General features: G+C 57.7%; 1 protein-coding gene and 1 long non-coding RNA gene across 10 annotated transcripts; one reads left to right on the top strand and one right to left on the bottom strand.

The window, feature by feature from the left end:
* Positions 1-655: 655 nt before the first annotated feature.
* Positions 656-11,076, bottom strand: CCDC51 (coiled-coil domain containing 51). 9 transcript variants are annotated; one of them, XM_036878086.2, is made up of 5 exons: positions 10,972-11,076; positions 10,477-10,701; positions 2,882-3,201; positions 2,127-2,291; positions 656-1,620 (listed from the first exon to the last, which is right to left on the bottom strand). In XM_036878086.2, exons 3-5 carry the CDS (start codon positions 3,191-3,193, stop codon positions 871-873), a joined length of 1,227 nt encoding a protein of 408 aa, XP_036733981.1. In that variant the 5' UTR covers positions 3,194-3,201; positions 10,477-10,701; positions 10,972-11,076; the 3' UTR covers positions 656-870. The 9 variants fall into 9 exon arrangements, with proteins under 9 accessions (XP_036733981.1, XP_057344024.1, XP_036733983.1 ...); XM_057488041.1 differs by lacking the exons at positions 10,477-10,701; positions 10,972-11,076 and adding exons at positions 5,028-5,111; positions 7,276-7,312; XM_036878088.2 differs by lacking the exon at positions 10,477-10,701 and having other exon boundaries at positions 10,972-10,994.
* Positions 7,443-8,985, top strand: LOC118908526 (uncharacterized). Its single transcript, XR_005023219.2, has 4 exons — positions 7,443-7,588; positions 7,678-7,733; positions 7,811-7,898; positions 8,548-8,985. It is a non-coding gene; the product is annotated as an uncharacterized LOC118908526 (long non-coding RNA).
* Positions 11,077-11,079: the final 3 nt, after the last annotated feature.

Here is an 11,079-nt window from a genome sequence, read left to right as displayed (position 1 = left end):
GTGCCTCCCCACTGCTGTTTACTCAGGGACACGAGGCCACCCATGGCAGTGACCCAGGGAGTCAAAGGTTGCTGTTAGCCGCCAGAAAAAGCAGAGGTGAGGGGTTCTCAGGACAGGCCACCTCCATGCCACCCCGTTGCACCTCCTACCTCTGGGTCCCTCCCCATTGCTGCCTCTGGTCACAGGGCTGGTGGGCTGGGCCCTGTTCATGACTGAAGAAGCGTCCCCAGACTGCGTGCAGGAGGACACACCAGGGCTGCTCAAGCACTGTGCACCAGGGGCCCACACTGGCCATGGTCCCTGTAACTGTCTCCTGTAAGTCACCAACCATTCCCCCAGTCCCTCTGCCCTGCTCCCCTCTGATTGTCCTTCAGGAACTGGAGCCAGGAGGGCCTCCCTGCCATGCAGAGTGACCCAGGAGAGGGCAGTGACCACAGTCACCAGCGGGAGGCAGAAGGCCAGGCTCCATTCACTGGAAACCCCAGGCCACCTGACAGAAGGGTCAGCCAAGCGGAGGGCAGGCCAGGAAATCCAAGACGGAAAAGCCAGCCTTAAGGGGAAGTGCATTCCAAATGGTCAAGCCAGGACCAGACCAAGAAGCCGCCCCAAACTGCAATTCCCAGCAGGCAAAAAATCTGATGAAAACTACTTTAAATACAGACTCAAAGGCATTTTAATTGGACATTTGCACAGCTTTGAAAATGTAAACCAGCATTACTAAAAGCAAAGCAGGTTGACTGGGGAGCCAGGCGGTGCTCAGACTTGGGCCGAGGCTGTGTTCACCCTCAAAGGCTCGCTCCTTGTGCGGTTCTCTAACTACACCCACATCCACGCCGACCCTCTCGGCACCTCGCGGGGAGGGCCCAGGGGCTAGCTGGTCCTGAACAGCAGGTAGAGCACGGGCAGTGTGGCCACGAATGCCACACCAGTGACCAGCGTGCTGCAGAGGGCGCTCCTGTGGACCTGGGCTTCTAGCCTCCGCTCCATGTCTGACAGCGCCAAGGTCAAGTTCCCCGGCTCCAGCAAGGGGCCAGGCAGCGTGCCGTCTGCCAGCTGCCCCAGGCCTGGGCGGGCTGAGGCCTCTGCCAGCTGAATCGCCCTGGCCGTCTGGCTGAAAGTCTTCTCCAGGCCATGAAGCTGCTCTCGCAAACCCTCTAGAGAAGAATGGACCTGCCTGGAATGGCTGAGCTGCTCTTTCAAGGCGGCTGAAAGGACGTCTTGGTCTCGGGTGGCAGGAGTACCTGCCCGGGTCCCAGAGTTCTGCTCAGACCCGGCTTGCACCAGGCCCCTCAGGTCCACCATGAGGTCGTGGAGGCCCTTCTGCTGGAGGGAGTAGCTGGAGGCCTGGTCTCGGAGGGCCTGCTGGAGGCTTGCAGGCCCCTTCTGTGCCTCTAGGAGCACGGCCTTCAGCTCCTGCAGCCGCATGCGGTTCACGTAGGTGGAGCCAGCCACCCCAATCAGTGCCCCCAGGACAGAGCCCACAAGCGACCAGTTCTTGGTCCTCTCGGCCCGAGCACGCTCCTTCTCGTGGCTCTCCCGCACGGCTGCCGAGAGCAGGGAGAAGCTCTCCCGCTCAGAGTCCTCGGCATGCAGGTGGGCCACGCGCAGCCTCTTGTCCTCCTGCAGAGGCAGAGCTGTGTCATCCAGCAGCCATGTGGCACGAGCCTCAGCCGCCAGCAGCTGTCCTGCCACCGCGTGCCTGGGGCCCAGCTCACACACGGCACAGGTCACGCACTGCCCGTGCGTTGAGTGAATGAGGGCAGCACAATCCTAGTTGGGGGTGGCCACCAAGGGCCACACGTCCTCCCGTCCAGCATCTGGATGTGACCAGACAGCACAGACGTCTACAAGGTGTGTGCCTGGGGGGATGTGCCCAGACCCCTGTGGGGCTCCCTCCTCAGGAACCTGGAGCCCCTGGACAGCACTGCCCTGGATCACCGACCCCAGGACCAGGGAGGAGGCAGCCGAGAGGCTCCAGAGCCTTGGGCCCGAGCCCTCCGCAGGGATCCTGGCGGCCTCCTCGCCGGCTCTCCGACCACCAGACCAGTTGGGTTCCCACCGTGGCTCCCCAGGCATGCCAGGTCGGGTCCCGTCCAGGCAGGGGAGGGCGCCCCAGAGGCACCTACCTGTAGCAGCCTGTGCTCCCGTGTAGCCAGTTCCAGGTACTGGCTGTCCTCCCTGGAGATGCGGTCCAAGCGGTCCCTCACCTCCTTCAGCTTGTCCTGCTGACCCTCCCACGTCTCTCGCGCCTCTCGGACAAGCCCTCGAGCCACCATGAATGCTCTCTCTGCCTGCAGAGAGAAGAGTCGGGGCGGCTGCCGCCTCTCTGTGCCCCCAGGCTCAGCTCTGTTCCCCCAAGGCTATGGCTGAGAAGAGGTCAGCGGGTGTCAGCGCAAAGGGGGGAAACAGTCCCTCAGACACACCACCCTGGCTCACCCTGCGGTCGTTCAAGTGCAGCCCTGCCACACGCCGATCAGGTCACCCGATTTACCCTCTGAAGTGGAAGTAACATGCCCCTGAGGAACTTGACGACAGCCACCGGTCACACTCTGGGTCCTGCAGCCCCAGCAACCCTACTGACGGGGACCGGACAGGAGCCTGTGGGCTCAAGCGTACTTATGCCCCAGAGTTAAAATTCACAGGCCCGGGTCATGACCTCCACAGGCCCAAGCGCCTGCCTCAGATCCTCCCGCTGAGCCCTGGGCCCCGCCCACCCCACCAAGCAGGTGTGCACCTAGGGGCTGGGGACGCTGCACAGGGGTATGACCACGCAGGCAGCTCTCTCCCTCCAGCACCCCAGGGCTGGCGGCCTCCTTGGCAGGCACCAACGAGCTGCCCTTCCCGAGTCAGGAGGCAGGGCCGACCACCCACCCCTCCTCACCTCGGTCACTTTTCCCTGGGCCTCTCGAACCTCACTGAGTCCAACAAACTCCTCATATCTGTCCCACCATGTCTTGGCTGTGGAGGATGCCTGCTGCCGAATGCCACGCCCCAGGGCCTGTCCCAGGGCTATGAGGCGGTGGTACAGCCCCAGGGCCACCTCCTGGGGTCCCTTCTCTCTTGGCTGGCTGGAGCCTGGGCTGCAGAGAGTCCTGGTCACCGACAGGTCACTTCCAAGGAGGCCTCTCCGCACCAACACGGGGGATGCACCCACAACGTACTGCATGTCAAACACAGGGTTGTGCCCTGGCATCGGCAGATCTGTAGAGGGACAGACACCAGAAGATCATCTCACAGCTGAGAAAGGCTGGGCATCAGCTAGTTTCAAGGCTTAGAGACAGGTTTGAACCACCACATTTCCATCAAAAAGCCAAACTGAGCACTACTCTGCTGGGCCTGGAGCCTGCGGCCACTGTGGCCTGGCCTCCCCCTGCTCCAGACATCAGAGCACATTAGGGAAAAACACAGGAAATCATGTCTCCCCTCTCCCTCCACGAGGCCACATGAACCAGACTCTCTCCTCCACCCACCTTCCCCGAATCCCCAGGTATCTCTTGTGACTTGACACCTGGTGCCCAGTTTTCTGGTAATGTCAAAGAAAATTCTCAAACATCAGTTGTACCCATACTGAGAAGCCCCAGCCCCACAAAGAACCATGAACCCTCCTGGGGCGACCAGGAGCCAAAGGGCTCTCTCTCAGGAAAGACTCCTGTAAAAGGCCCTCAAAACCAGCTGCCCAGCCCAAGGCTGCCTCTGCACCGGATGGGTCTCACTCATGTCTCAGGACACAGCCTGTCCACGTCCCAAGGCAGAAACCCTCTCAGCTCTCTTCTGGGAAGACAATTCCAGGGGAGACAGTGAAGGAAAACCAGAGAAGAGGTGTCTTCACAGAGGACTTTTCTTAGGTCCACCCACTGTCTTCTGCCCCCAGGTCGACGTTTCAGGTCAACTCCTCTGACGCATCTCCTCCAACCGGGCGCTGCCCCGCAGTTCAGGTGTCTTTGATCCTCTTCTCACCCCTGCTCTGATATCTGGGCCCCAACTGCCCTTCTGGGTGCCTCGACTGCACGGGGCCTCCCAGTACCTAGTCAGGCCCCGCCTGAGCCCAAGAGCGGACCAGGCCATCAGGCTTCCAGGCCAACCTGGGCCAGCAGCACCTCCTCTGGCCAGTCACCCCTCCCCATCCCAAGCCCCCAAAGCCCCACTCTGCCTGTCAAGGTGACACTTGGTGGCCAAAGAACCAGGCCAGAGAAAAAAACCAGGGGTGCTAGGGACAGGCAGACTAGAGGAGCTCTGGGCAGAGAGGGAGCTCGTGACGTAAGGGATGTGGAACAGAGACCTGCTCAGAGCATCCCAGCCTCCTCCCCCTGCACCATGCTGAGGCCCTTTTGAAACAAAGTTGGTTGGGTAGGGACATACATGCCTCCTGGCCGAGCTGGGAGCCACAGAATAACAGTGGTTCCAGGTTAGTGCCACACCTGAATCCCTGAGCCCCACTCATGAGGCCCATGGGTAGACACACAACCACCCCATGCCCTGCAGGTCAGGCAAGCTGCGTAGGCCTCACCAGCAGTGCTCACGGCACAAGAGCTGTGACCCCACAACAATTCTGCACGGGTACCCCCGGCAGAGAGGAGCACACGGCCTTGCCGCCCCACTAAACACAGCACCCACCATCCTCAGCAGTGCTCAGCAGAAAGGAGGCCACCTAGACTGTCACCAGCTCCTCAGCCCCCTGCCTTGACCCCGTTCCCCAAGGCTACCCTCCTGGGGACACTGCAAACTGCCACCTGACAGGTGCTTCTCAGTGTCTGCAGTGTGCCGCACCCTCGCTCTTTGAAGTCATCCCCCCAACTCCCAGCTTCCTCCAGCCTTCTTGGCCTCCTTTCCTGGCCTCCCCCCTGCCAGCCACCCCCTCCTGGACCCAGGTGGCCCCTCACCCCTGGCAGAAGTGAGCTGCAGCATCCTAGGCAGTCTCAGCCTCCTGGCTGCCCCAGCTGCTGTTTGTCACTCAGCCTGCAGATGCTCTGGCAGCTCCGGAGTGGGCATGTCCCTCGGTTCAAGCCCTCTGACAGCTCCCATCTCACCTGGCGCAACTGCCCGTCCTGCCGGCGCCCGGGATCCTGCCCCAGGGCTGATGTCCACCACTCGCTCCGCCTGCACCGGGCTTCCTACAGGAGCATGGCTGGCTTCAGTGTCTTGCACAAATGTCACCTCAGCGAGGCCTCCTTTGACCTCTCCCTCCTTGGCCACCTCACTTGCTTTATTGTTCTCCATCAGACACATGTTGCCTTCTTCATGTGCTGCAGAGCCCCTCACTCAACTGTAGGCTTGGTGACAGCAGGGACTTTGCTCCGTGAGGGAACGTGCCAATGACTCTGAGCTGTTCCTCCACCCCAAGGTCTCCTCTCCACCTCCACCCCACTCCTAGCTGCCTGCCTCTCAGCTCCTGCCCACTCAGGTGTTTCCCAGGCTTCTCTGCACAGGGACGGTGCTCCTGGCAGAGGGAGAACATGGAAGTGCACTTGAGGTCGTCTGAACCCTGGAAGGTGGCCAGTGCAGTGGAGAGGCTGTTCAGGGGGATGGGCAGCCCAGGCAGGGCCTTGAGGGCCAAGCTCGGAGTCTGGCCCCGCCGTGCAGGTGACTGTCTCCTTCCTGATACTTGTCTCACGCCCCCCAGCTCCAGCCACCTGCACCTCAGCCTCGCCCGCAGCAGACAGTTTACTTTATGTTTCACCAAGAAGACATTTACAAACTGGAAGAGAACTTCTGTGAACTCCCAAGTGCCTTCCTGCCTGCCGGTGTGTCCCGTTTCCACCTCCTGTCACTCCTCTGCTCAAAGAGCTTGTACTCTGGGGAAGGCAGAAACTAGGCCCCGAGTCCATTCCCCATTCCATGCCAGTCAGTAATGACCTGCCCTCCAGCACTGCCAGCTCCCCGCTTTGACAGCTGAACCCCTCGACAGACTGGTGCACATGCTGCCTGCAGTCTCTGCAAGCCTCTTTGATCTGGCCTCTGCTCCCACCATGCCCCAGCAGCTTTGAACACCACCTTCCGAGATGTTCTAAATGGATTGTAGGGACTGGTGCACAGCACTGTGAACATATCAAAACCACACCACTGAACCATACACACCAAACAGGTGAACTGTATGTTATGTGCATGAAATCTCAATAAAGCTGTTACTTAAAGAAAACACACTGTACTCTGATTTCTCCATGCCAGACGGCTTCTCTGAATTCCTGGCTCATTTATTGAACCACCCAACCCGCATCTCTGCTTGGAAGGCTAATGGGGGTCGAACTCCCCTGCCAAACCTGCCTTTTCCACAGCAGAGTATCTTGGTTGATGGATACTCTAAGTCCAAACCAGACCAGAAATCTTGCATCATCCCCCACTCTGCTTTCTCTCCCATCACACTGCCACTTCCTTTCTAAACTCAGAATCCCTTCCCCTCGTATCCCTGCCACAGCCACAGCCTGATCCCAGTGATCAACACTTTCTGCCTGGGTTATCCTGGGTTATCCTAAGAACCTCTGACATGGCTCCCTGCTTCTACTCCAGCTCCTAGTCTACTGTCAGCAGAGAAGCCAGTGTTTCACAGCACAGCTCAGACCATGTCTCTGCTCAAACCCTCTAATGGTTCCCTCTGCCGCCGGAGGTAAAAGCCAAAACCCTTTCCATGGCCTGCAGAGCATCCACCTCCTGGCTTATTCTTCTCTTAGATCCTCTCCCACTGGTCTCCCTTTCCTCATTTTGCGCACCACACGGACCTTTTCTTTTTCCCTTTTTGTGGAGATTGATATATGCCATCGTGTAAGTTTAAGGGGTACAACGTGATGATTAGACACTGTATACGTGGCTTAATGCTGACCACGAGGTGAGCTGAGACGTCGCTCCCCTCACAATTACCGTTCGCGGACCTTCTGGGTGTTGCTGGGACACACTAGGCTGCCCCCACTCAGCTGCTAAATGTCTGCACCGCCTGCTCCCTTTTTCAAGTGTCAGCGCGCCCCGCCGGGCCCGCGCCCCGCTTCCGCCCACGAGAGCCCTATGCACCGGGCACCGCAGCACCGAGAGTGCTGTGCGCAGAAGCACACTCTCAGGAACGGACTGGGGAGGCACAGGAACATGCCAGCAGCCGCACGCGGGCCACAGCACAAACGGCGCTCCCACAGCCGCAGGGCCGGAGGTGCCAGGACCGACTCGCCGGCCGGCCTTGCTCCTAAAACCCCGAGCTTCGGGGCCTGCGCACGCGCCCCTCCGCGTACGCCCAGTGCCTTCCCCGACGCGGCCCCGCGCCCTCCCCTAGCCGGGCGACCCCGGCCTCCGTACCCGGTGTGTCACTCAAGCCTGGCGCCCGACCCTCAGCCGATCTGACTCTTCAGCACCCTCCTCTCGAGGGCCGCTTCCGGCAGTGGGAGGCACAGGAGCAGGAGGCGGGACGGGGCTCCGCTTCCGGCGTCAGGATCTGGGGAAGGGGCGCAGGCGCCATGTCCGGCCGTGAGGGTGAGTGTGGGCACAACTTCCTGACTCGGAGCCAATCAGCGGGCCCAAGGAGAGGCACAGGCGCATGGGGCGAGTCGGGGCTCCGCTTCCGGCGTCAGGGTCTGGGGAAGGGGCGCAGGCGCCATGTCCGGCCGTGAGGGTGAGTGTGGGGATTGCGGGCCCCGGCGGAGGCCCGGGCGGAGGGATGGGCGGGCGGGTGCCGGCTGAGCGTGCTCCTGTCGCCCTCAGGTGGCAAGAAGAAGCCCCTGAAGCAGCCCAAGAAGCAGGCGAAGGAGATGGACGAGGTAAAGGCTGGCGCGGGGCGTGGGGGGGGCGCGGGGGCCCCGGGACACCCGCACGAACCCGGCCTGCCTCTCCCTAGGAGGACAAGGCGTTCAGGCAGAAGCAGAAGGAGGAGCAGAAGAAACTCGAGGAGTTGAAAGCGAAGGCCGCGGGGAAGGGCCCCCTGGGTAAGGGAGGCCCGGACCGGGCGTCAGTCTCGCCTTTGCTTTGAGGGCCCGGCTGTTCGGGTCGCTGCTGAGGCGGCCCTGCCGGGCGGGACCGGGCAGCTCTGGAAAAGACGTCGCCCGCCTCCCAGGCCTTCTGGGCTGCGCCTTTTCAGAGAAGGAATGGAAACACAAAATTCATGTATCTTAGACACAAATTACTTGAGTTTCCAAATATCCTCCACAATTTCTTGCCTCAAATTCGTACTCTACCGCTTGTTCATTGCATAAAACATTTCTTAACTACTGATCTTAACTCTAGTGAGTAGTTTTGCATGATGAGTCCTCACTTCTGGATGTGCCTAAGGGATACAGTCCAGGCTCCTTAGCGTGCTATACTGTGCTGTATGCTTTTAGAACCTAATCGCCCACCGGTCTGTGAAATACACAACACGGTGTAGATCCAGACCAGTGCACAGTCATTACTTGTGCCCCTGCTTTATCCTGCTTTTCCCCAGAATAGCCAGTATTGGTAAAGCCCTATCTGTATCTGTGTCAAGAATGCCCCGTACAAGGGCTGATCCTTACTAGGATCTGTATCAGGCCTCTGGGGCTTTTACCATAAGAACCGTATTTTTCCCTGGCTGAGACCTTTTTTTTTCCCCTTTTGCAGCCACAGGTGGAATTAAGAAATCTGGAAGAAAGTAAGCTGTTCCTTGTGCCTGAGGCAATGGTGATCTTTAATTCCATTCCTGTAAACATCTGGATTCCCTGCCATACCATCTTTTGCCACCTGTAGCTAGAATGAATTATTGTCTTGGGCCTGTTGTACATTTAGTAAAGTCAAAAAAAAATTTTTTTAAGTTATACAGTGGTTTTCTCTTAAGAGTAGTTCTTCTCACTCAGCCATTTCTACTTTAGCTGTAAGATCAGAGTAAACGCAGACCAGCATTCTACTGAAGTGTGCTCTTGTCTTTATTCTATCCCAAATTCCGTACCACCTGAAATTAAACCAACTCTTTTGAAATGACCGTTGTTTTTGTGTAGTTGTACCCAATGGAATACATTACAGGAGGTTAGTGGAAATAAAACCCATCTTTCTTTGTTATGACATCCACATTGTCATTTGTGGTAATAGGGTTCATCTGTCATATGAGGCGTCTGCTACGTGCAGGTGGGGCCTGTTGCCAGCAAACAATTGTGTTGTCAAGGAACTTATGTATTGCGGGAGGGGAGTAGGACAAATACATAAGGTGTGTGCTATAAAGGGAAGACTAGGGAAAGGAGGGATTCCTGAAAGTAAGAACCATTAGGGTTTCAAAAAGGTTCTGCTAGGTTCACATGTCTTACACCCTACGTCCAACCCATCAGCAACATTAAATCTGGCCCCTGCTTTCTTCCTCCAAGGCCACCCCTCCCTCTATTCTCACCCTAAAATCCCCACCCTGGGTTGCCACAGTCAGTCTTCCTGCCCTTGCTCCCTACAATAGAATCTTCACTCAGGATCCAGAATGTTCTTGCTAAACTGGAAAGTCATAGTTTTGTCTCCTTGGCTCAGAATACTTGAGTGGCTTCTCACAGCAAAAGCCAGAGTCCCAGCAATGCCACTGAGGCCCTAAGAGATCTGGATGCCACTCCCTAATAGCTACTGTTCATCCCCTTGATCCATCTTGAGCCACAGTGGTATACATTGCAGGCAAGCTCCTGCCTCACTGTTGTCACCAGCTTGCTTCTGCCTGTCCCTCTTCTGGGTGCTGGGAACCACTTCCCTTGAGAAAGCCGGAACATACAGCACAGCAGGGAGCTGTTCCCTGACTGCTCTATGGACAGTGGTAGTCCCAAAGTCTTACTAGTTTCATTTTGTTCTGGTGTCTGCCGATTATCTACTATCCTTTATTCCAGGAGTAAATGACGAGAGAGACCATCCGTGTGTACTAAATGCATATGTATTGAAAACAATTCAGAAGCATCAGTCTTTGAATTTCTCCCGTAAGCCCTTGGTACAAATATGGGAATGCTAAACTTCCTCTGAGAATGTGTGTTCAAAAAGGGCTCTAGAAATACTCTGAGATTTTGCCAAGTCAAAACTGGGAAAGGTTTTGATAGATCAAAACCTGTTTTATGACTCCAAGTTACTTGATATTAATATGAAAAATGCTTTGGTTTTGTGCTGGAAAGTTGTGCAGCCAGCAGCACCTTCTATGGACTTCTACATTCCTGTGGGCCTGTGGTGCTGAGAGCCAGTGCCAGCATACCAGATAATCACCTATTTTACTTCTATTCAGTGAAACCTAATCCCTTCTGACAAATGAAGTACAATCCTTTCTCTACAGGGTCAGACACCCGCAGCAATTAAGCATTCAACATTTGGGCCCCTAGCTGAGCGATCCTACCAGTTGCCTTAACAGTAAACTCAGGTGTTGAAGACCTAGAGCCTGACTACCACTTCCCTTTATTTACTGCTTTCACAAGTCCTCACAGGCTGGCTGTGAGCTTGCAAGGGTAAAGGGTCTTGCCTCTTCCTCTCCAGCACCCTGCTGCTAGCCGCCCAGTGAAATCCCGTCAAGCGCATGCCCAGCTTGAATCGGTCTCGGAAGCTTACCTCCTCTTCCTGCCACCTGTAACTCCTACCTGGCACTCGCGAGGCCTCCATTTCGGTGTTGCTTTATCGTCCGAGTGGCCAGTGCCAGCGTCCTTGCTAAACTCTTCGATAACTCCCAGTCAACCCAAAGGACAGCCCAGGCGCCACTTCCAGGGGGTCTTCCCTGACCCGAGCCTAACGGCTTTCTTCTACAACCAGCGCTTGGGACAGGAGCACTCAAACGCTCTGGAGAAATGAATGAACGGCTGTTAGTCTAAGCGGTTCGCTCCCTCCCACGCAGGGCACCTTCTCAGGGTCACCCCTTCTCGGGCCCTTCCTCCCACCTGCACCCTAAAAGCACACATTCAAAACATTCACTGCTCCCTAGGATCCGGGGGTGAGGAGAGCCCGACGGAGCTCCTGCGCGACCTGCCCTGTGCGCACGCGCCCTCCGCGCGGCTGTGCTCCCCGCGGCCCAGGGAGGGGCGCAGAGCCCCGCAACGTGGGGCGTGGTACCTGGCGCCCGCGCCCAGAGCTCCTGCCGCGGCCCCCCGGAGTCCAGCCCAGGGGAGGGCTGCGGGGGGCCCCGCGGCGCGCGTGGATGTGTGTCATCCCTCTGCGCCT

The sequence above is a fragment of the Manis pentadactyla genome, chromosome 1 (genome assembly GCF_030020395.1).
Source record: "Manis pentadactyla isolate mManPen7 chromosome 1, mManPen7.hap1, whole genome shotgun sequence".
In the NCBI taxonomy this organism is placed as follows: domain Eukaryota; kingdom Metazoa; phylum Chordata; class Mammalia; order Pholidota; family Manidae; genus Manis; species Manis pentadactyla.
This window is presented reverse-complemented; position numbering and strand designations above follow the sequence as displayed.